The sequence below is a fragment of the Augochlora pura genome, chromosome 7 (assembly GCF_028453695.1).
Source record: "Augochlora pura isolate Apur16 chromosome 7, APUR_v2.2.1, whole genome shotgun sequence".
Taxonomy (NCBI): domain Eukaryota; kingdom Metazoa; phylum Arthropoda; class Insecta; order Hymenoptera; family Halictidae; genus Augochlora; species Augochlora pura.
Window position 1 is genome coordinate 22,311,524 of NC_135778.1, and position 25,356 is coordinate 22,336,879.

The window sequence follows — 25,356 nt, forward strand, 5'->3', positions numbered from 1 at the left end:
CGATAGAAACCTTCTCGGGCACTATTTTATGGCTCATAGGAATCCTCTCCGATGTTGGCGCACGGTATACGATCGATCCGCTCTCGTAACTTCGGACGATCCAATAAACGTATCTGTTCTCGGTATCCAGCGTTAAACCCATTACTTGTTTACCATTAAATATCTCGTCCGAATGGTAGTATCGTCTGTCTTGGCCATTTAAACGCGCCACTTCTACGGCGTGCCCCGTAGACCAGTACAAGTACGCCTCTAACGAATCGATCATTAGCTCCTTAACGATAGCTAGAATCGACATTGGTTCTTGGTGCGATCCGTTTAAATTTGCTCTCGTTATCTAGGGAAGTGTATCAAGAACAAGTTGTAATTCGATCCGAACAAATTCCTCGATCGAACATTCGATTTATCATTTTGCTTACAATTTGCTGTTTAGGATTGGCCCAGTACAATTTCTTCGATATCCAATCAACGGCCACACTTCCCACCGAGTGAATGTTCATCTTTGTTTTTTGATGACTGGTGATGTTGTATCGATACAGGGCGGTGTTGTTACCCACGATGTAGAGAACATCCTTGTACCAGCTCACGTCGACAATGTGGTAATCGGTTTCCGCTTCCTTCAGACTCGCCTTGTAAATCAAAGTGTCGATATTTTCGCCAGTCACGTCGCTCCTTAGCAAGCCTTCGTTCGCAGACCAGAGAATAGACGCGTGCGAACCATCCCTACGCAAACAGCGAGTTCAAAATTGGAAAGAAATGCGATAAAGTACCGATGTCACCGGTAATGATTACAGTACTCGAAATTGTAATGCGAGGATACCTTAACGTTCGGCCTCTGAACTCGGTGGACCATGGTCCTCTACCAGCGCTCGTATAAGCAGCCGCTTTAATCGAATATTCCGACTTCTCGCGAAGATTGTGCACGGTATGAGACGAGCCGGCGATATCCTTCTGATGAATCGTCTCCCCGGTAGACTCGTCCTTGATCTCGAGCTCGTAAGACCAATTCTGCCAGGCACCTTTACCTTGGCCACCCAAAAGATGGGGCGCCTGCCAAGAAACTTTCGCCCTTTCCACTCCCAGAACTGCCTGCACTCCCGTAGGAGGGTTCACTGGGACAGGAACAGGCTGGCTAGCATCCATAAGTACATTGACACTGACGAATGAACCGTTCGACCTAAAACCAACGTCATTATTGAGCCGTCCGACACGACGAGTCGGCTACATTGCATTCAGGACGCGTGTTACGTCTCAACGGGGACAGTCACCTATCAGGATAAGCATTATGGAAGTATCTGTTCTGCCCGGAGTGATATCCCTCGATCAAAACTTGTTCTCCGTTTGTCCAATAAAACAGGCCATTTGCCATGGCCAAGGAAACAACGTTCTTGAACTTCGGTTGCTGCGTGTTCTTCCGCAGGTTTATAACTTCGCGGCCGTCCAAGGAAACCGATAGGATTGTGTTCTGAATGTGGTGAGGTACTAGCAAACGAAAGTTCGTGTGGTCGACAGTGAACGCGCCCAAGTTTGTATCGTCGACGATCAAATACGGTTGAACCTATTATATAGCCGATAAAGGAGACACAAGTATTACTACTAGATGATTATCGACTCTTCAGTGACAGAATAAAGAGAATGAAACAATGCAAGCGTACCTCGTGCTTTACTCCATTACTTATGTCAGCCAAGTCCAATCTGTATAAACCGCCTCTCGTTACCCAAAATAGGTATCCATTGTAGGGATCGACTTCGATGTGCGTGGGCCTTGTCAGGAAACCTGCCACCGCGACCGTCAACCCCCTTCCATCCAAGTTGCATCTCGCTATCTGCCAAACTGTCGTCGCGTGCTTCACCTCGCCCAAAATGTACAGGTGAAGATTCAGCCAATCCACGGATAGGCTCAAGGGCTTGAAGTTAGCCTGACTGGGACTGAGTATCACCGTGGGTGCCGTGCGTTTCACGATAGACGTTCGGTACACGTATCCCAGCGAGTCGGAGACGAACAACTGCGCCGAAGCCACGTGAATCGCGACTCCGTGAATGGTACTTGTGTTTTCGTAAATCACACTGGGATCGTCCAACATGTCGGCGTCTTGTTTCATGACCAGGTGTTGCCCACCAAGAATCAGTATGGGTTGCTGCGTGTCTTTCACTATGTCATAACGATTCAGTTAAAAACTCACAATTTTTTTCAAGAGCTACCCTATTCATAAGCTGACAAGGGAACGCGTAGAAATAATGGAATTTAATTTTCCAAAATAGGGTAGCGATGCTGCTTATTTTCGGGCGTGATTAATCTTTCATGTATCGAATAATACGTATTCAATTTTCTTTTTTATTCGAAATAAACAAAATGAGAGAATGAAAGACCCCACGGGAACCGACTCTACTGATCTGTACCAGAAAACTTGCAAAAATGTAAGTAACAATTCATCGATATTTTGTGCTTGGTTACTTTATGACACGCGACACATAAGGATTAATGTTCGACATGAAAGATAATAGATATTTATATTATCTATTTATTCATTATTTCATTGTATATTGTTTTATCAAGATGAACGGATGTTATTTACGTATAGTTCCTTGTCAGTGTGCAAAAAGTATAGATAATATTTCATGACATACCAGCCAGTTCTTTGGTGGTCGCGATGTAGATGATCGCAGGCGGACCTTCGCCAACACCATTCCTCATGGTGACGCTTATGGAGTAATTCTTGTTCGGCTCGAGATTTTGGAACATATAATGATCCGTATTCTCTGATGCTGGTATGTCCTATTGAACCGTAATGCGAGTTAAAGATAATGTTTGTGCATTGATCCCTTTCGATCCCTTGTTAGGATATATCAGTATGCGAGAAGGGAAAAAACGCCATGCCAGAAACATATGTTGTCGAAGATCTGGTTCTTGCAAGTGAAAAAAGTAAGCACCGGCATCGTAACAGTGTAGACTGCAACGTGGATAAAGATTGGCGACAGTCGAGTGCAAATAGAATAAAGCAAGGAAGTTGTTAGTCTTAGTACAAAATTGTTTATCTAATATTAGCACTGTGTTTCAGTCTTTTAACACTTTACCGACCGGTCGTAAAAAAGCTCAATGTTAAATTTTCGTTTCTATTTTGATTTTCTTTATTTTATTATTCGCGAGAGATATATAATATCTAGAAAATTGTACAGTAATATTGAAGCTTACGGTAGTACGATCTAACACATTTATCTTAATAACTGATATTAAATTATTGGTTACCATGTGACGATCGATTCACAAGCTACCAATCGTGAGGAAAAGCCGATTTATAGGCTAACGGTCGGTAAAGTATTAATATAGGAACTTGTAAATTCATATTTTGAAACGTAGCGTCTTTGTTTAACGCTGGTAACACGTACTCTGCGAATGTTCATGCATTTATGCGAAATACAGTTTAAAAGAATAGGTAGAGAGTGAAACGGAAGAAAGAGAACGGAAAAATGGTTTTATCGAAAGGCTCGTTAATCATTTATAAAGCATTTTGTAATAACATACTGTCGACGGCCGAGTTCCACGGTATTAAAAATGGCATTTTACATCTTCACTTAAAATTTGAGATAAACTATTCATCTGTTCGAGAGTTACGATGTACTTATAACGTTTCTAAAAATGAAGTTTTCTGCTAAACATGTTTGCACGTTTGTACCACTTTTTAATCCTACGAAATTTGCCGGTAGATTGAGCTTCCAAAATCAGCAATAAAAATCGAATTTTTTAAGTTTCAATAATGTTGCACCATCTAAATTTAATATCGTTTTACTAAGTTGTAAATGTAATAGAACTTCCAATTTTTTAAGGCAAATATCCGGATATCGACATGAATGACTTTCTTCATCAAAACTTTTAAGTATATCCAAAGACTTGTGAAAATCGTTAACAATCTCATTACACGCGTATAGTAGAACATTAAACATTGTATTTTGCACAAAAATTCGCAGTTTACCAACGCGCAAGCAAAGAGAGCATCAATTTCCCGTCATGCTTCGATTTTCGAGTTTCCCCCATCGAGTCATCCCTTTTGAGGAAGAAAAGCAACCTTGCAGAACCAGTTGGTGTTTTATAGCGCTACTTGCTACAGAAGTTGAAGAAGAACAGGAAAAGACGAACGTCTGAATTTCGACGAACGTGTTGAGAAACATTGCGAGTGACGATTAGCTTAGACAGAATAGAATCGAGACGTCGAAACGTTGCGGCTTAAGAATAATGCGACTCGGAACACAAGGATAGTATTATGTCACTTGGTACGTCAAGTTCTGGCGTGGCGTGTACCTTAAGCTGGGAGTGGTCAGCCCCTTGCAGACGCAGGACATAAGACAAAAGTGGCCCATTCGGAAAAGGGCCCGGTTCCCAAGACACAGAGACGCGGCAGCTGTCTACGACCGCCGCTCTTACAATTACCGGTGCTGAGGTCGGGAAACCGGCTGCCAGCGTTCGTATCACAACGCTCGCAGCGGAGACGATCGGCTCGGGATTGTGTTGCGACGACTTCAACAGTAATGCTACGCGAAACTGCAAAATAATACCGGGAGCATGGGTCAGACTTATTGCTTGCTGAACACTTTCATTGTACAGTGTTCTTCGGATAATGAAATTGTCGAAACTACAGGTCTTGCACTACAAATTCATCCCCTCGCAGATCATATTCACCTTTCTTCACATATGGCCCCGGAAGCGTGCGATTTAGGTGGTCAAAAAAGGCATATTTCATCATTTTTATCGCCATATTCTCCAACGACGAACCTAATTGAAGTTGATATTCCAAACTTTTAATCTTATCCAAAAACATGTTTCGATTGATCCTACGTACTTTGAGTTTCCATTAGATGATGACTACTCATTCTGTTCCAACTATTATTTCCATAAATTGTCATAATTATTATTTGAATATGCATTTATACGCGCAATGACCATTAATAGTAGTAGGAGAAACATTATAAATGAGACTATGTTTACTAATAGATATGAACGTTATCTCCACTGTTACACGAATAAGATAAGATTTCTAATTAGGAATATTTTTATGTTAGATTTTAGTTTGCTTTCAAATAAGGTAATGAAGGGTGAACTCGGAATGCAAAACCAGTGTTACATCAAATTTAATATACGAATTTCATCGAAATTTACTTAACGACAAAATTTCAATTAGTATATTTCTAATGTACTCGTTCTATACAAATCTCTTCTGAACCCTATAATAAATACTGGCAGGTTTATCTATTATTTATGTATTATTTATATATATATATATTGATTTTCTTTCATTCATAACTATTAGGATTGATCAAAACAGAATTTCCTACCCCGACAACTGTTACAAACGACAAGAATAGCTTTTTTTTCTATTAACCCCTACGACTTATCTAAACAAATTCCTCGCCAATAATGATTATATATAATACAAGGCAAAATAAAAATTCTTATCGAATGATATTTGAATGAAAGTAATAATTATTACGTAACGGCTGTCTTTATATTGACTGTAACAGTTACGGTCTAAAGAGCGTCGGCGAACTTACTCTGTATTTCGTGTATGGTTGCAAGTTCTCCACCAGAATCTGATCGTCTTCGCCCCACGATTGGTTCCTACAATATTGCCATGTCTCGGCCAGCTCCTCGTATCTCCATTGCACCAAGTACGAGATGCCTCCGCCGCGTCTTTCGATGTCTATTCCTTTCCATTCGAGTCGCAGGGAGGTCGCAGTCAAGGAGTCCGCAACCAGCGCTGGCGCCGGTGGAATGCCTATTTCCGCTAACAGTTCACATGGTCGTTAGAGTCGTACAAATAATGTCGTCATTAGACTGCGCCTGTTATACATTTGTGAAAAGATTAAATAGGTCAATACAAAGCTGTGCTTATTGATTAGCCGAGGCGCAGAGAAATTAGTTGTATGGTACGAGTGCGAATGTAAACCAAGTTAGTCTTCTAAGCCCAGAAGGCCGAAACTAAAACAAATACATACATACATACGCACTTTCTGTCAGGTATATCATTGTATAATAGGGTGCCAGATAGGCATATAATCGTTACCACATTGCACGCGATTCAACAGTTTAAACGTTTAACATAGCTAATAAAGTATAACGCTTCAAGATTCAAAGCTTCATTTAAAATTGGAACACCCATACCTTATTATTCACACCATTATGAACCTATCCTTAATACCATAAACGTGAGTACACTCAAACAAAGAAGAACTTTGGTAGACATTCTTTTCATTTTTAAAATTATTAAACAAATAATCGATTGTCCATCCATTCTAGAACTAATGAAACTGAAGGTTCCTGCTAAAGCAATACGGTCAAAAGAATTATTTCACGTAGATTACTTGAAAACCAATTTGGGATCTCAGAATTGTATAACCAGAGCATTAAGAACAGCAAATAAACTTAATACAAAAATCGACTTCTTTGGCAATTCATTGAGCCAATTTACAAATGCAGCAACTCTAGCCATTAAAACACACCCTCTGTAATTACTTCATGAAACAGTCTTATATTATAATTTTTAATTTATATTATTTAAATGTATTCCGAACTATGTGTGTATAGAACCTCTATGTAACACAAAAGGGTCTTACTAGCCCGTTAATAAAGAATGATAATAATAAATTGCTGGTAGCATCAATTGGCATTATAGATGGAATTTATGAAAGCTTCAAACTTTTCACGAAACAGAAAAGAAGTCTTTGAAAAGAATTTAAAGATATCGTTACATTACATTATTTTCAACCAACTACAATTTAATGCGTTAAATAAATTCGAATTACTCGTCGCACTCTGCTTCGAACGTAATCAGAAATGTAGAATTGCCCGAGCCAATCCCGAACATCCAAAGCTGCACGCGAACAACGGTAAAGATCGCGGACAACGGTTTGGGTTATGTTTATTCGCATCTGTTTATGCTTGCGTCGCGAAAGCGACAAGAGAAAGTCGTGAATCGTATGGAAGGTTACGCTGAATCGTAATAATATCGATACACCGTAAATGCATCGTTTCTCGCCGATGAAGAGGTACCGTCGACTCGTCGAGTCGCTAGTTAAATGAAGCAAGCAACAAAGACACAACAGACGAAAAGTAAACCCACGAAGAAAGCGAAAGACGAACCGAAGAAGAAGAGAACATCTCGTACGCACGATAAGCGTGCCGTTATGAATCCGGAACGCATGCGGGCATTTCAAGAGTACCAGAGCATACTGGACGAGTTGAAGGCCGCGTTCATCGAGAGATGGAAGGTTAACAAAAGTGACAATTGCACCCTGAAAGACTTCGAACGGTTTCGGACGATCGGGACCGGCGCGTTCGGCCGTGTTCTCCTCGTTAAATACAAGCCAACGTCCGTTTACTACGCGATGAAGGTGCTAGACAAATCCAAGGTCGTCAAGATGAAGCAAGTCAATCACACCTACAACGAGAAGAGGATACTGCAGTGCGTGCGTTTCCCTTTCGTCGTCTACATGGAGTACTGCTTCAAGGATAACTCGTACGTCTACCTGGTGCTGCCGTACATAAACGGGGGCGAGATGTTCACGCACCTGAGACGAATGGGGAAGTTCGACGAGGCATTGGCGCGGTTCTACGCGGCACAGGTACTACTCGCGCTGGAGTACCTGCATCATTGCAGTCTCGTGTACCGAGACTTGAAGCCGGAGAATATCTTGATTCACAGTTCTGGTTATATTAGAATGACCGATTTCGGATTCTGCAAGATGATCGATGGAAGAACATGGACGCTGTGCGGCACACCCGAGTACCTAGCGCCGGAAGTGATTCTCTCGAAGGGTTACGGTAAGTCCGTCGACTGGTGGAGCTTCGGCGTTCTCATCTATGAAATGAATGCTGGCTACCCGCCGTTTTATTCCGGCGAACCGATGAAAATCTACGAGAAAATCATCTCGGGAAAGTACAAGTACGCGCAACACTTCGGCGAGGAACTGCGAGACATCTTGAAGAATATACTTCAGGTGGATCTGACCAGACGGTATGGAAACCTGAAGAACGGCACCCTGGACATCAAGGGTCACAGATGGTTCCAATCGACCGACTGGAACATGATCTACCATCAAAAGATCCAACCGAGCTTCATACCCACGTGTCCCAGTCCTGAAGACACGAGCAACTTCGACGAGTACGTCGAGGAGCCTCTGACTATTGATAACGTCGATCGTTTCACCAAAGACTTCGCGAACTTTTAGTCGAGGCTTTGGCAAACCAGAGATATCACGGTCATTACATTCTGAAGAGTTCTCCCGGAAACTGGATGTTCCAAATGGCGCCTGCTCTTTGTTACACTGTACAACGCTTAGGGGATAACGTTGTATTTACCTTTCAATTGTTGAAAATAACGATTCAACGCGTCGTGACAACCCAGGACACAGTACAGTTCCTTGGGCGGCAGTAACTCTTGTGTTCCGTTCTGTAACAAGTTGATGTTATATTAATCGTAGAATTATAATATAGAATAAACCATTCAGTGCTGGTGAACGGTGTGATTATTTAATAATAATAATATATATTGTACTAACGCAAACAGCTTGACAACTCGTTTCGAGGGCTCGTTGCCATTCTTCGCAGCCTTTGGTACACTGAAACCGACAAAAATAACAATTATTTCCAACGGTTCCTTTTTTTTTCTTTTTTTTTAATATCATTTCGGATACATATATTTTTTTTCAGAAACACAGTACACAAAAATGTATTTCAACGTTGCTGTTTATTTTGTGTGCGGTAATACCTGAACACGTGTACGTGTTTCGGATTGCAGTTTCTTATGCAGTCGTGGATTCGGATAGGTAAATTACTTTATTCTGATTGGCTGACGATTTCCCACGGATACACTGGAAATTGTATATGTGGCAAGACTGTGGGGTGACCAGCGTTTTTTAGGGAGACAGTAAAACATTATTTTTGTTATTTACTAACCGTGAAAGTAGTAACCATAAAAATATATTTCACTTCGTGAGAGTGTTCGATAGACTAAACTTAAATTAACTTACGCACGTAAATAAAATTTTTGAAAAATATATCGGTAGAGAATAGTACAGTTCAAGTGATTAAAAGGGAGTTTACAATTATAAAAGCAAATGATTTTCATGGATATTTCTTTTTAGGATAATTGCTGATAATCTTCTTGAGAGGCAATGTAATTTTCCACAGAGACAATAAGAAGACATTAAACAATAAAGTGTTAATTACTAAGTTATTAAACAATAAAAAGACACTCGTCTGTTTATCTGTTTATTGAATAGTTATACAATCACGTTAACCTGTTCGCCGCCTGACGATGACTTGTTCATTTGTTTCGTTTCCTCGCATCGTATCGATGTTAATTCGACTTTGCGTGTGTTACGAGCCGAGGGCCACTGCACACGTGGCCGGAGGTAAATGAGTCGTGCGGAAATTTGGGAGGATTTCGTGGACTGGCCGGTGTCTCTTTCACCACCGGGTCGCCACCTTAGTAGGATAGGGTTCGCGGACTGGCCGTTGCCTCTTTCATCAACGGGTCGCCGCCTCAGTAGGAGGTTCGTGGACTGGCCGTTGCCTCTTTCATCAACGGGTCGCCACCTTAGGTGTAGGGATGTTTCACGGACTGGCCGTTGCCTCTTTCATCAACGGGTCGCCGTCTAGGTGTAAAAGGTAGGAGATTGCGTGGACTGGCCGTTGTCTCTTTCACCAACGGGTCGCCACCTGGTGTAAAGGTAGAAGGGTTCGTGGACTGGCCGGTGCCTCTTTCATCACCGGGTCGCCACCTTAGAAAGGAAATCGTGGACTGGCCGTTGCCTCTTTCATCAACGGGTCGCCACCTTAGATAGGATAGGTTTTGTTCACGGACTGGCCGTTGCCTCTTTCATCAACGGGTCGCCGCCTTAGGAGGAAATTGCGTGGACTGGCCGATGTCTCTTTCACCACCAGGTCGCCACCTTAGATAGGAAGTTGGTTTCGTGGACTGGCCGATGTCTCTTTCAACACCGGGTCGCCACCTCAGTAGGGTAATAGGGTTTTGGTTTGACTCTAATTTGGCCTCGTAACTTCAAAGAATTATTAGTAGATACACCTCGAGCGGTGAAGGTGTATCTTTGTGAGATCGTTACCAACAACTGACTCGAACTGGGAGATGGATTAAAATAACTTGTACACTGAATTGAAAGTAAACTAATATAATCTAACAACTTCAGTCTGTTACAAGTGCGTAAGTGTAGTGTATGATTCGCGATGGTCCTAAGACACGCTTCCTGGTTTTCGCACCAAGTCGGCGGGGGTTAACTATTGCTCGAAGGAGAACTTGGCTCGATCTTGCTACGTCTCGCGTCGCGATTTGACTTGAAACTGCCCGCTGAGTAGAAAAATCTCAGCCCTTTTATATGATGCTAAACTAGAAAATTCGGTAGTGGGGACCGCGCCTACGTGACCCAGATCATGCCGTGGATGATACCCAGAATCGGAGACGTGTGACCCTTATTGAATGCACGCTTATACGGCGAATTAGATATTCTATTTTTCAATGAAAGCACTGCGTTCACCGCCGACGTTATCTAGCATATGTCTTCAAGAAGAAAAGAAAAACGTCGTGAGAAAGTCTCCGTACGTAACACGTGTCATAACGCAACGCTTGTCTGCTTATACGTATAGAATGATAATATGTATACGATAAGAGGATACGAAAAAGATGGTTACGCAGCTTTAGAACTTTGTTAGCATGACGTATAGCATCTGTCCTAATTCGTAATCATGTGAATCTAGAAATGAATAGTTTTCTTGAACCTAAATAGTTTGTACACAGATTATATCAGTTTACAAAAAAATATAAAAGTCTTCTAATCAGTTCTAAAATTCTAAAAAATGAAATCTTTTCAGGAGATAAATTGATTATTTCTATTGTGTCATAAGTAATATATTATTATTTGAAAACCATTTCGGAAATCAATTTATGCGATTGAAAACTAAAACATATATTACTGTTTAAAAACTATTTAAAAAATTTATTTATTATTTTATATAATTTATTTTATGAAGAAAACTCCTTAAACAACAACAATAATTTAATGTTAGAAACTATTATAAATGAGAAATAGTATTCGTGTTGATACAATTTCTCAAAAGATTTACCACGAATCGGATAAACTTCGTCTGCAATTTTTAGTTTCTGATCCAACGTATTTATTTAGAAAATTATGAGTTTTGAAAAATCTGCACTCAATGTTGTCTACATTGTTTCGTGCTATTTATAGTTGCAAAATCGATTCAAAGTGTTAGTCATCATTTCTGGTGTCATAAAATAAACATTTCCATTCTTTGAAAGTATTTTTCTAGATTATTTATCAACTGCGTTACTTCGTTTACCGCAATCGTTACAAAGAATGACAACTACACGATATTGAATGTAAAAATGAATTCGAGTCTATAATTATTCCAATCGCTATATAAAATATTTTCCTCGCGGAATAGGCTCACATATCGGAGAACTACATAATGGGAAAATTGAACAATATATCCCGATCTTCTGCGTACAAACAAATCAAACGCAACTTCCCGAATAAGATATACGGTTCTGATGTCGTTAATATTCCGACAATCGTGCTAAAAGAGTTAACACTTTGCACTCGATTGTTGACACTGAGGCACCACTTAAATTATTCCGTCATCCTCTAAAATAATGTTTATAGCAACAAAGTTCAATTTTAGCAAAATTGTTGGACATGAAACTGTTGGTATGAATCACAAGAGTTAATTTGATATATATATATATATAAAATACACTTGGTCGCTTAAAATGGAAATACTGTACAACAGAAAAATTATTTCAGATTTACAGTTAAAATGGCTTCGAGTGGAAAGGGTTAAATACCTCTTCGATAACAAAGTACCAACAAATTTTGGTTATGGAAGTATTTTATTTTTCTGCAAAATGTTATAGGGAAATACCTGACCGTATCAAAACTTTTTGAATGGTGCGCTCGCCTGGGATCGGTACTTCATTGAGTCTTAACAATAGGTAGTGCAGAATGGCGAATCGGGTGAATCAATTGCGGCATCAGTAACGAATGGCGATACGAAAGGACGTACGCCGCATCGTTTTGGCATTGAAGTAACTGGAACGTCTGTGAGGCGAAGCTATGCTCGGAAGACGGACAAGAACATGTGGCACGTGCCTCAAGTAACGCCCACGTTCATAAGACGGCCGCGGTCGGTTCGTGCCGAGCATGGATTTGCGAACTGAAGTTTAACGCATTAACTTTCTGCACGAGAGGATGTGGGCATTTGTCGGCGACAACAAGCCAGAACACGGCATAGTATGAAGGAAACGATTCGGTCGGGAACGCGGACACAATGTTGTGCTTTCGTTCTCGATCAGATCACATTCTGTGCTCGCAACACGTAGCACCAGTAATGCGGTTAATTAACCCTTTGTAGTCGAAGCCGTAACAACTTGAAATCGAAAATATTTGCTCAGACTTACAGCGTTTCCAATTTACAGTCAGTCCCATAAGTATTCGTACCCTCGTTGCTTATAAAAGAAATCTGTTGAAATCAAGGGACGCATATAAGATGTTGCAATTAACTTTTTATTATGAATGAACACATGTATAAAGTTTATTTATACCAAATTATAACAAAATTGATTAACTAATAACAAAAATATATTGATTTTACTCCTTCCAAAATTTTGTTTTTTAGCCTTTGCATAACTTAGAGCATATTATATAATACATTCTGGAGTTGAATTTTGTGACTCGCGCAACGGCTAACAGCTAGTAACAATTTTTTAAACATAAGTAAATTTGAAAAAAATTATTTTGAAACATAGGATGATGATAGGATGATTTTTAGCGGTGCCTAGGAGCCGCTTCAGTCGCAAAGGGTTAAAGACGTCGAAAGTAAATACGAATTTAGTTTAATAGTTTCCAATGTGGGAAACTTTGATGCCAAATCAAATTTGTTTATATCAATCATAAGAAACTGATGTCAAATACACATTTGTTTCTTCTTTAAATAATTTAAATAGCTGCGAGTAACATATCTATCTTCCTGAAATAATTTAAGTCGCCAGCTTGGATTTTTTACATTTATATTATAATTATATATTTATATCTTTATATCTATATATTTTATATTATAGGGTATATTTGAAATGACATTATTTGGAATATCAAAATAATGTTATTTGAAATTTTATTTCGAAGCCATCTAACAATAAAAAATTTCTATTTCAAAAAATATTTCAATAATATCCGATATAATATTATTATTATTAATTATAATATTTTGATTATTTTAATGTTTCGAGCGAGAACAGTGGAAGAATGTCCTAATATTGACCTTTTACTCTCAACTTATTAAAATCATTGAGGGAAGAAATAAATTTTTATTAGATCACCGTATCTTCTAATTCCTACATAATTTTCTTCTTTTAATCGATCACACATAATTTTGATTTTGCACGAAGATCTGCAGCCCAGTAATTATAAATCAAATTCAAACAAATGTTATTGATTTATTTTTAGCATATATTCGTCCATATGACAAAAATTCGTCGTTTCGGAAACAATTACCAATAGCCAAATAGCGAAAATTCGTCATTCGTATATTGCAGAAAATAATTGATTCTTGATCTTTTCACTTATTTTCCAAAATTTCACTGGAAAATATATGATTTTTAACAAGTTACGTTGTTTTCATATATACCATATCATTTTTACAGATAGTATAGAAAAATGTCAGTATCTTGTGAATGACGGTGCAGAACATTACCGGATGAATATTTTCTAAGTTTTAAATGAATATATGTGTAGTGTTCTATTTTTCTACAATTCTTTGGAAAAGTCCTTATACATATTTAGCAAGAATGTATGTAGATCGAATTGGACGGGGAACAGTGGATAGATAACTACACATTTGAACAACTACATGAATGTAATTGATAATCGCTAGAAAAAAAAAATTCAAATTCGTTTAACCCTCGCTGTACCATTGGTTAGACCCACGCTCGGTCCGTATGTAAATAAACATTTCGAATTAAAATTTTGTTGTCATTATCATCATTATTATTCTTAGTATTATTATTCCAATTTCCTTACCGTACTTTTTCACATAGTAATTTCAATTTCTATATTTGTTTCTGTATTTGTCGTAGTTGCTCTAACATAAACGAACGGCAGACGACATCGAGTGTTAACCCTTTGCACTCGAAGCCATTTTAACTGTAAATGTGAAATAATTCTCCTGGCTCACAGTATTTATATTCTATGCGATAAAGTGCACTTTTATGCGTGCGAAATTTATTATTGCGACTCACAGCAACAGTTTTACTTTTCAACGATGTTTTAAATCTAAACTTTATTGTTATAAAAATGATTTTGGAACGTAGTAGAATAATGTTAATGGTGCCTCAGAGTCACCATTCGAGTGCAAAGGGTTAATACGTCAAAGGCAGATCTCGTGCTCTGGTTCCGAAAAAAATCCGGACGTGGTGCAACGAGGGTTTAACATAAACTTTACCCGAGTATTAATAAGACACGGTAACATTTCTTGTGAGCACCGGTTTGGGGAAGTTTTGCCCTTCGAAGGCCTTCTGGTAAAGTGGTTCCGGTGGTAACGAGACCGTTCATCCCTCGGATAAACAAGAAACCGGTAGCCGTGCTTAAGGACGTCTTGAAAGAAAGTCGTGTTCGCTGGCATCGCAAAACGTAAACACACAAAAGTGATTTAGCGTGCTTCATGACTTCAAGGACTTTAGGAAGATCGTGTATCGGGTTCTGGGACTCGAGCATTTCCTTTGCCGTTGGTAGCAATTTGTTCTTCCTCTTCAAGTATCTATCTCGACGTTGCATTTGTATTTTCACACTAGAGTTAATTTCCTTACAAGTCGCTAATCGACGTGTTGCAGTTTTCAGCGGAGAGATGCAAGAGGCCTTGTGGCGGCCATTGCGCTACCGCCACGCATAGTAAAATCTCTATTTCAACGACGAATGGCGAGAGGCAAGAGAGCCATTTACCAATTGCCGAGATGGTCGACACTCCGTTGCATTCGAGAGTCGCCGCATATAAATGATCCTCCTCTCGACATTTTAGAGTAATAAGCACGGAAATCTTGATTCGAGAGGTTGGTAGCGCACCTGCAGCTGCCGTTCTTAATCAGCGAAATAAAGGCACGATTTGTTTACACGCGAGATTTTGAGACGGTATAAAATTATATAACATCTGTTTTTATTGGTATTTGCGAAAACTGTATTAACTTTTGCACTTGGATGTTCTTCTATCTCAGGACGCAGAACAAATCTCTCTGTATTAATTACCAGGTGACTAAAAAATTGAAGATATTAAAAAACTGATAATTGGACAATAGATGTTTATGCAAATGCACATTTTTATAGAAAGTAGATAAAATTACGGAACATAAATGTAAATGGTGATAAAGTATATATGTATATGGGATCTAAAAATATAGCTTTTATTTTGCAGATTTTGCAAATGAAATTGGTGCAAGATATTTGAAAAATACAGATATTTCGACGAGGACATTTTCGGCATATAAATTAATCTTTCTCGAGAGAAAGCTCTCAACTTATCATTAACAATATGGAAAAAATCATAGTTACATATTGTAATACAAATTGCAACCAAAAATGAATGATAATATGTGTACATTGTATAACATAATTGGTTTCATTATTCTGCATAAACTTTTGCATATTTTGCACATTTATTTAACATAAAAACTCGCTCTCTAGTGATAATGCATATCAAACAAGTACGAAACTTATTTCTAATAGAAATAAATCAAGTAATTGTAAAGAAATTCTTTATTGACCATATGAAAATGACCCACATCCTCCTCAAGAAAATTCTTCTACCTTATCGCGGCATGTCAGCTTTCGCTAACCCTTGAACATACACTGTTGATCTACCCTTTAACTATAACAATAATATCAGGGAATTAGAGAAAATCTTTACCAAATCACTATAGAAATTCTTCTGTAACACAAGGAACATTGAGAGTTTCTTCAATTTCATTAACAAAAAAAAAACGAATACCTCTACAATTCCTTTTAACCCTTTGCACTCAGAGCCATTTTAACTGTAAATTTAAAATAATTTTTCTGGTTCGTGCTATTTCCATTCTATTTAACAAAATAAATTTTTATGCAAACAAAATTTATTCGTGTAACTCCTAAAACTCCTCCAGTTTTACCAATTGACAATTTTTTAAATTTATACCTTATTGTTGCAAAAATTATTTTGGAAAGAAATAGAATAATTTTAGTGGTGCCTTGGAGTCACCACTCGAGTGCAACGGGTTAAATAACATCCACCAAAAAAATCGTCGTTAATGATCCAGATGTCGTTTCAACTTCAATTCGTTAAATTTTAAATAAAAGAAAAAAGAAAAAAGAAAAAAGACTGCTGATAATTGTGTATCTAAGATTAACAATTTTTATTTTATACAATCTGCTCCAATACCAACGCGTGGCAAATTCTATTTCATTTATTTTAATATTGAATAATGTTTCCCTCTTGTTAAAGTTAAAGTATATTATAATGTTGTTGCATAATTGTTGTTACATTGTATATGCTACAATGCTGCGTTCGTCGTCAATGGAACATGTTTATATGTTTATCGTTTTCATTGTATTATATTAAATATATTTAATCGTAACGCGTGAATTAAATCACTTTGGGGTGTAATATCTTATATATGGATTACATTTATCATCACGTATTGCAGTTAATAGACCTGAATTAATTCAATTATAATTATTCCCGTATTTCTTTCGCTTTTCATTCTACTCTCGTTGTCAAATGTTTCATTCGAATACAGTAATTATTTTCAATATTATATACTATTTTACATCTTACTCGAAGCGATACTTACTGCCTTACAAATTGATACGTTGCAAATGGTTAATCCTTCATTAACCCTTCTGCAGAGTTATTACACACAATCTTTATACGTATGTACTCTAAATACAAATGGAGTAGTAGATTGTGTAATATTATAATTTCGGCGGAGCCTCCGCCGTGCTTTACAGTTGGTTGTACATTTTTTAATTCTAGTTCTGTATTAGGCTTTCTCGAAACTTTTCCTCTTCCGTCACATCCAAAAATATTAAATAAGATAATACAAAGTTTATTGCAAAATTTTACATGCATCCGTTGATTTCAATTTATAAGCAATGAGGGTACGAATACTTATGGGACTGACTGTACATGCGCGTACGGTGGTATTCGAGGGTATCAGATAGGTCAGCTAAAAGTCTAGAAGGAAAGGAACCTCCAGTGCTAGATAAAAGTTATTAATAAACATTTGGTGGCAGTTCGGTTTTACAACTCTGTGTTATATACTCTGTATTGTATATACGCGCGGCGCGGCGCCTTGGTGACAACGTTATAAACGCATTTACGCGGTCGCGACGTAACAAGGCATCGTGCCAACGAATCGAATATGCAACAAATCGGACTATTCACCTCGAGGAAAATATAATCGAAGCGTGCTCGTTCTAAAAATATCTCGAACATTATCGGTACGAAAGAAAAAACACGTGAAAATTTGCGCATATTATCAGTACACGCGACCAGTTACACAACGACAGTTAAACAACTCTAACGCGTGTACGATAATTTTTAATGTCTCCATTAATTACTTTCCTCCGGACATTTTATTAATTCACCCGTATCAAGCTGAATCCTCGTTCTCAATTAGTTCCTCGAAACTCTTCTCTTTTTCTGATGGCTGCGATTTCAACGTAAGACCATCGACCATCGGTAATTGTTCGTACAGTCGTTACGATTCATTAAACGGTCGCGTCCTTTTTTTCCTTCATTTTAACGATCGAACCTTTCAATGGGGGTTGACGAAACTATCAGACGGTGGAAAATGGCCGGAGCAGAACGGCTCGACACTGCGCCCGCTAATTTCTCACTTCCTCATTAAAACCTCAACACACATTACATCCCAGCCAGGCCCTCGCTCAACCCAGCTCCCCGTAGATCGTAGATCTTCATCCTACCACGGGATGATGATCTATCCGTTCTCTCCTCATTTCGCTTTAACCCCGTTCACTGATTACGGTACGCTGTGGGACAAGCATAAGACATGAATGATGGCGCGTCTCGAAGGGGCGACCGTCGCTCTGGACCGTGTTCATTAATTTTCGAGCTTGGAAGGGTGCCTCAAGTACCCGGCATTATAAATTCTGTTTACTGGTAAACGAAGGATGGTATCTTGAACGTCTCGTGCCTGCAAACGGGCAACTGCTAGCCAATGTCAAGAGCAGCATTTGTCATAGATAAGTTCGGACCCGGTGGTCCGCCACTTTACAAATGCACTCAACGATTCGAAGCATACTCTAGACTAGAGTCTAGACGGAGCATGCCAGAGCATACTTTCACCGGAACCTGCGGCGAGCTACCGTTTACACAGTGCACTTAAAATATTGTTCGCGACATTATATACTCGAACGAATCGCTGTGCTGCAAATCGAATAACCCCAGTTGCATGTTTTTCTGTTATGCTTGCCTAACGGCCGTGAGGACACGTGATATTTCGTATAAAAGAAATTCCACAGGTTCCATCGGTTCATCGCTATCGAGTCGTGAAATTAGCGGAAGTACGGTAAAAGCAGAGCCGCGGTACGAGCATGTACGGATGAGATCATGATGACGGAAATTAATATAAACGCGTATACGATTAAACACTGCCGTGATGGATCCCGATCTTTCCTCTTTTACGTTGGAACACTGGGACAACTATTTCAAAACCGAGTATCGGTCTTATATTTATTATTCTCACCGTTCTGATTTTATTTGTTAGTTAATGACTCGATGTTCTATGTAATCGAGGTATTTATTTATTTTTATAGTCTTTGGTACCTATTCCGTTTCTTTTGTTGAGACTCAAGAAATAAATTAATCAATATCGTGTGAAAAATTATGCATATTGAGCCCTTCAAATTTTTGTCAGGCTATATAATTTTTTTTAGTTATTTAAGATTGAAACTTGATCGTAGCTTACATTAAAAGAATTACCAGAATTTTTTACGTTATTGCTTTTTACAAAACTTTCAATTTGTCCATAATTTTTAATAAATATTCATAATTTGTCCTTTAATTTTATGTTAGTATAGAAATTTAATTTAATAAATTAATATTTAATATTACATTCTATAGTAATTATCAATATATAATGACATAAAGTATACTCTCACTTACAATACGACTTCTTTTCGTTTGAAACCCAAACTATTCAAACTATTCATACATTTATTTTTCGAAGTAAATAGCATTGTAATAGAGTTGCGGCCGGCCTAATATACAATGTTAATAATGAAGATATCATTTATTATTTTCAAAATAAAAGTTAGGAGAATAAATGGAACCTCAATGTTTTAGTATTTACTAACATGTCTGCGAACAAATTAAGAAGGGCGTTAATTCTAGGCTCAAACGTTCAAATAAATGGAGACAGACGATAGATACGAACCGTTTATTTTTAAGAAATTATAACAACCAAAAAAGTTCTAGCTATCGTGAATGCGAAAAAACAAATCGATGGGTTGGCTCGTGATAAACGGCTCGAGTTAAAGAAGTTTTATTTCGACTTGTAGATTTCTCTACAGCTGCGCGAAAGACAAAGAAACAATTAAGAGTAACCAAAGAATAAGCAAAAAAATCTTCAAAAAGGAAATAAGATAGTTATGCGAGACGGTGAAAGGATCCCTACAGTGGCCGGAAGGATATCCAGCAACGCGTGTCTCCAGGGTAGGAAACCGAACCAGTAATTAACGCTCCGAAAAGGACACAATGACCTGCGATTTCACTTAATTGCCGCGTACTTCCGAAAAAAGTGATCGATGATGAGCCCTTTCTCCGGGCGAAGCACGCGGGCGTCGTATAGTTGCTTCCACTCGCGATTGTCGGGCGCATATCGCACGGTTCGGTGCCGCGATGATGCGTGCTCGATGAAAAGCCTCGAATACCCGTCAGCCCCGATGCGTGAATTGCGCTTAAAACGATTTCCTCCCTCGCCTCGTTTCACGGTTCGTACGTTCTAGTAACGCGCACGGGTAACGGTTAAGCCGGCGAACGACACAATTTGAGAGGAAGATGCTCTACTTTTTGCTAATCGCAGCCTTAATCGCCTTCCTCTGCCGATCCGACAATTTTCGAGAGAATTTGTTGTTAAATGTCTACTTTCCACGTTTAACTAGCTTTTAACCTGTCAAATGGGTTGCTTCCTGATTAAAAGCTCCCCTGAAATTTACGCCGGGAAATGAATGACGAAGTCTTCTGGCTTCATTCCTTTACAAACGTATTAAGGACCTCTGTCATCGCACGTCGAAGTATTTTAATTGACGAAACGAAAGCTAGAAAGTTCAAATTTATCACTTTTCATTCTAAACATCTTACAAAGGGACGATCTTGATACATATGTGAGTATATGCTTTTATTTTTGCCTAAAACTCACTTTTAAGAGTGGAAATTAAACCCTGAAATATTCGACGATGTTTTATTTTATGGGTTCAATTCGCATACTGTACAGGGTAGGAGATAGTTTTCAAATGAAAATTACTTATTCTACTCAAATCTATCCTGTGATTTAAGCAATAGAATAAAACATAACCGACTATATTTGAAGTCACAGTGCTATCAGTTTTTTTTTTTTTTAATCTAATATAATTGTCAGCAACAATGTGGTAAAAGTACCTTGCTCCGTTGCTTCCTCTTCGTAATCAAGAATGTTACGAATAGCAATTTGAACGTCATTAATTTATATCTCGAGATTGATGTTTACAGGTTCAATATCAATTTTGTTAAATATATAGAAAGTCAATCATAAAAAGAACTTACATACTTATAATTGATATACTATGATCGATTTTTACTCACAATTTGCAAATCGTAAGATCAAATGTGACGCTTTACATTTAAGAAATTCAAAGTAACCCCATCGTAATTGAATGAGCGAGGAAGATAGTGAAGGCTAATTATTACACTTGATGCTGTACAACCATTGTCTGGGACATTTTTTTATGTGACAAACAATTTACAAGTAATTGGCAGTTTGCACAGCAATTTTCACGCGAGTTTAACCATCCTGTTAGAAGATATCAAGTTAGCGTCCACATTAATGTCACAAGGTACTTAACCTGACCGCTCTAGCAAATGCTATTGTAAAATATCCAGCAAAATACAGATTCTTTTCCACAACTATGATTTTTTATTATAGATTTTATTTTCATTAAGAAATTTTATAACAATAAATATAGCTAATCAATAAAATAAAAGATATATAATTGAGGCAAATTGATTAATTGTTGAGATTAAAATTACAAGACTTGTATGAAATATAGAGGAATAATTTATAAGAAGAGAAGAAATAAAGTATTATTAAATGCTAAAATTGCTGGAAAAAAATAAACTTGTTAGTAGAAGAATTATAATTTTATAATTAATTTCTACAAGTAGGATGAATAGAATTATAGGAATGAACTTAGAAATAATTAATAATGGGAATAGTATATTATAGTTTAAACTTTTTATTATTAAGTTTATTCAATAGTTTTTAGAGGGAATATACCTAATTTTAATCAAAGTCTAAATGTTAATAATGTATAACAATTGGCTCCAATTTCATTATTATTATGATCAAAGATAAGGAAATTAAATAGGATGCATATTGATGTTAGGTTTGAAATAAAAAAAATAAAATTCTAACTTTTTTTTTAAATTATAATCAAGTATAATAGAAAAAGATATTGATGAAATTTCTAATAAAATTCATAGAATAAATATATTATTGAAGAATAATCTAAGAAATATTGTTGAAAATATAATAAAATAAATAAAAATATTAAATAATGATTGATGAATAAATAATTATATTTATACTATTTATAGAATTTAATTAAAAAATTATAGTCCTACTACTAACAAGTTTATTTTTTCCAGCAATTCTAGCATTTAATAATACTTCATTTTTCCTTCTTATAAATTATTCCTCTATATTTCAGACAAGTCTTATAATTTTAATCTCAACAATTAATCAATTTGCCTCAATAATATATATGTTTCATTTCGTTTATTAGCTACATTTATTATCATAAAATTTCTTAATGAAAATAAAATCTGTGATTTGTGATTCTCTTTAATATGTCTGATTATGTAACTACCAATTGAAATTATTCGCCAAGAGCTGAATACAGTAAAACCTCCATTATGTAAATGCCCAATACAATGAACATGTAAACACACAACTCGCGTACCTACTTACTTACTTAGAATGAAATTTATTCACGATAATTCACAATATCACGAGTTATCTATAAACGAACTGAATTAGGTTGATTTTAATTGAATTTCTCTCAAGTATTAACACCTTAATTAATGTAGAATTTATCAAATATGAATGTTATTCGATTTTGCAGGCAATGAGAGCAAATGAAGACATAAGCGAAACAAAAATTGTCTCTTCAAGTACGAATGCTATTTCGTTCTTTCAAACCAGAAGAAAATTCTACTTTCTTCTAATCAATAGATAAGTATATACAAGTATATAATATATATAAATTTTCTTTAATTTTCTAACAAGTGATTTGAACCAACCAAAAAGTTTCTAATAATGTTAACTATGAAGGAGACAGTACGGCAAGGGGGTTGTAGAAATTACCAAGGACGAAGAAGCGCCTAATCAGAGCATACCTGTGAAGGAACTCTGAAATTAAATTGAATGATAACTGCTCGTTGTTCTATTACATGAAGATTCTCTTACGTGAACACTGTTGTCCCTTGATTAATTAATTTATACAACGGTGGTTCTGCCGTAGTTAGGCGATAATTTTGAAAGACTAGGTCAAGTTGCACCGGATCTTTCTCTCGATAAACAGACATTTTTACTAAGAAGAGTAAACATTTATACGATTCCCATTTACGATCGGCATTTCGCCAAAACCACGAAGGTCCGCAGCATGTTTACCATCTTCCATATTATCTCTGCACACGTTTATAGACTCGCGTTCACGATTGGCCAATGAACCAGGATTCTTATATTGCAGCACGAAGAACCGGGGGGCGACAGGATTCGCGGACGCAGTCGCAGAAACAGTTGGGAGCCTGTGAACTGGTTGATTTCCCCAGTTTTTCAGCCGGACTTCCGGAACGGAGCCGAAAGTGAGACGGAGAGGGCGACAGCGAGAGCGGAAAGAGAGGAGTAAACGGAGAGAGCGAATCCGGAGTCGCACGGCAATTTGGCGACATCCGCCATAGGCCGCACTTGTACGCGATCCAATTTAAAGTCACGAAGCCGTACGAGCTCGACCATTCTTTCATTCGTACGCGTAATACGTGTACATGTGCATCCATTCATTGGGTATCTACGTACGCCCCAATAGTGAGGGAAAGAGAGAAAGGGACAGGGAGGACCGGGGCGAGAGCACGCGAGTGACAGAAAGGGAGACGATGGACCTGACTTTGTTTTTATTTGCCGTTTACCGTCTCTCTAGCGAGCTAGCGGACAGGGCCCCCGGGACGGCAGCGGAAGTACTTTCATTGTGCCAGGGGACCGGCATCCCTTTATTTTCGTCTCCGACGTTCGCGTACGTTAATAAACGTTCGACGATGCTCCCCGACAAACTTGCTTTGAATTTGCACTGCGACCAGCCGCGCCGCGAGAATTATCCTCGTCCCAATATGCCTAAGTCACTAACCCGGACAAAGCCATCTGCAAAGTCGATCCTTTGCCCGGAAGTCCCTTCTCGCCGAACGTTCAAGCGTTCCCAAACTAGATGAAGTGCTCTTCACTCCGACAAGAGATTCTCGTTTAAGGGGGTATTTCCACTTGTCGGTCTGTCTCGGTGTTGTCCTTTTCGTATTTTTTCGTTCTGAATGAACTAATTGTAAGTATAGTCTCCGTCCAACCTTATGCCTACACTGCCGTTCGAAAGTATGTAGATGCTTACAAATTTTATAGAAACTACGAATTATAATGTGTATTAGTATCATTAATTGATTATTGTCAAATTCTATCGTGTACGCATGTGTATGTAATCTACTTTGATAACATCAAATTAGATAATTTAAGTATTTAAATCCATTAAATAAATAAAAGTTTACGCAAGAACGAAATTTTAAAAATATATTTATCAAAATATTTTTTTTTTAAAACATTTATGGGAAGATTTACAGTAAAGTAATGGAAAAACTAACTGACAGAATACCATTATAAAATATATATAATACCATTATATAAATACGATTATAAAAGTACACGGCGGATGTATTGATAAGAAAAAGGTACAATTGTATTTCATTATTATTGGTGAGTTATTTGATTAATTATTAATTAAATGCGATCTCTAATGTTTTACAAACTAAAAACCCTTTTAACCCGTCTATATTATAATACTTTTTTATCGAGATGCAGAAAAGTATATTTGGTATAAAATTTTGAAAACAGGAGGTGACCTTTACTATGAATAATTGATACAGTTTATGATTATTATTACTATAAAAATTTATGAAAAATTCTAAGGTACCAATTTTTGTTTTAGCAAAAATCATTACTAAAGTATACAGTTGTAAACAATCAGGGTAATGTAAATACTCCTATGAATTCAACTCGTTTTTTTATATTTGTGTAAATTGCAATGAATTTTAAAATTAGAATCAGTAATATTTGGAAGTGGAATACATATAGCGAACGGTAGAGAAATGTAAAACCTTAATCCTTTAATTTTTAATAAGGAGCACAATGTTTGTATCATATGCGCTATACAGTTGTCAGCTTTGAGGTTGATTTAAATATCTCTACCTTTCGATTAAAAGTTAGAATTAAAATTGTGGCTCACCTGATCGATCTTGCATCGCACACCGCATCCCACTTCTGAAATCGAGTCGTCCGTTCGATTCTGAAAGCAATTCAGTGAAGATAACTGCATTACTCTCAAGTTTTTGCTACATAACAATATTTAAAAATAACCAGTGTAAAAGACAGTCAAATCTACGAATAGAAACAAAATGCGGGAATTTCGGAGAGAGAAGCTGTTAAATATAAAAATTCATCCAGCGTTTTCTCATTGAATGAATTAAAAACTATTTCGAATTGAAACATTTTACTGATATTTCTGTATTTAACAATTACGAAATAATTTATTTATCGAATATGTTTATCATCTGCCACAGTACATACACTTACGCCTCATCCAAGAGAAACGCAATCTTAAAAATTGTTGAATTTTGGAAAGCAACAGCAATAATTATAAGAATTGGAATATATTTAATTGGAAAAAAAGCATGATATTTTCACAGTCAACAAATTAATTGTTGCAGGAAATATTATTCGA

At 37.3% G+C, this 25,356-nt stretch overlaps 2 protein-coding genes across 5 annotated transcripts in view; one reads left to right on the forward strand and one right to left on the reverse strand.

The window, feature by feature from the left end:
* Positions 1 to 25,356, reverse strand: part of Sev (receptor protein-tyrosine kinase sevenless) — a 48,396-nt gene that overhangs the window by 8,464 nt on the left and 14,576 nt on the right. For 3 of the 4 annotated variants that reach the window (XM_078185114.1, XM_078185113.1, XM_078185116.1), the window contains exons 2-12: positions 24,862 to 24,921; positions 8,548 to 8,607; positions 8,348 to 8,438; positions 5,542 to 5,774; positions 4,295 to 4,534; positions 2,626 to 2,773; positions 1,653 to 2,149; positions 1,266 to 1,555; positions 818 to 1,174; positions 417 to 720; positions 11 to 334 (exon numbers count right to left, since the gene is read on the reverse strand). In XM_078185114.1, the coding sequence (XP_078041240.1) occupies positions 11 to 334; positions 417 to 720; positions 818 to 1,174; positions 1,266 to 1,555; positions 1,653 to 2,149; positions 2,626 to 2,773; positions 4,295 to 4,534; positions 5,542 to 5,774; positions 8,348 to 8,438; positions 8,548 to 8,607; positions 24,862 to 24,921 (2,604 nt within the window). The remainder of the gene's footprint in view (positions 1 to 10; positions 335 to 416; positions 721 to 817; positions 1,175 to 1,265; positions 1,556 to 1,652; positions 2,150 to 2,625; positions 2,774 to 4,294; positions 4,535 to 5,541; positions 5,775 to 8,347; positions 8,439 to 8,547; positions 8,608 to 24,861; positions 24,922 to 25,356) is intronic. The other variant, XM_078185117.1, reaches the window with a different exon arrangement.
* Positions 7,066 to 8,217, forward strand: LOC144472679 (cAMP-dependent protein kinase catalytic subunit 1). Its single transcript, XM_078185978.1, has one exon. It carries the CDS (start codon positions 7,066 to 7,068, stop codon positions 8,215 to 8,217), a length of 1,152 nt encoding a protein of 383 aa, XP_078042104.1.

Coding starts and splice junctions, on each gene's coding strand:
- LOC144472679 (XM_078185978.1), top strand. CDS start 7,066: ATGAAGCAAGCAACAAAGACACAACAGACGAAAAGTAAACCCACGAAG.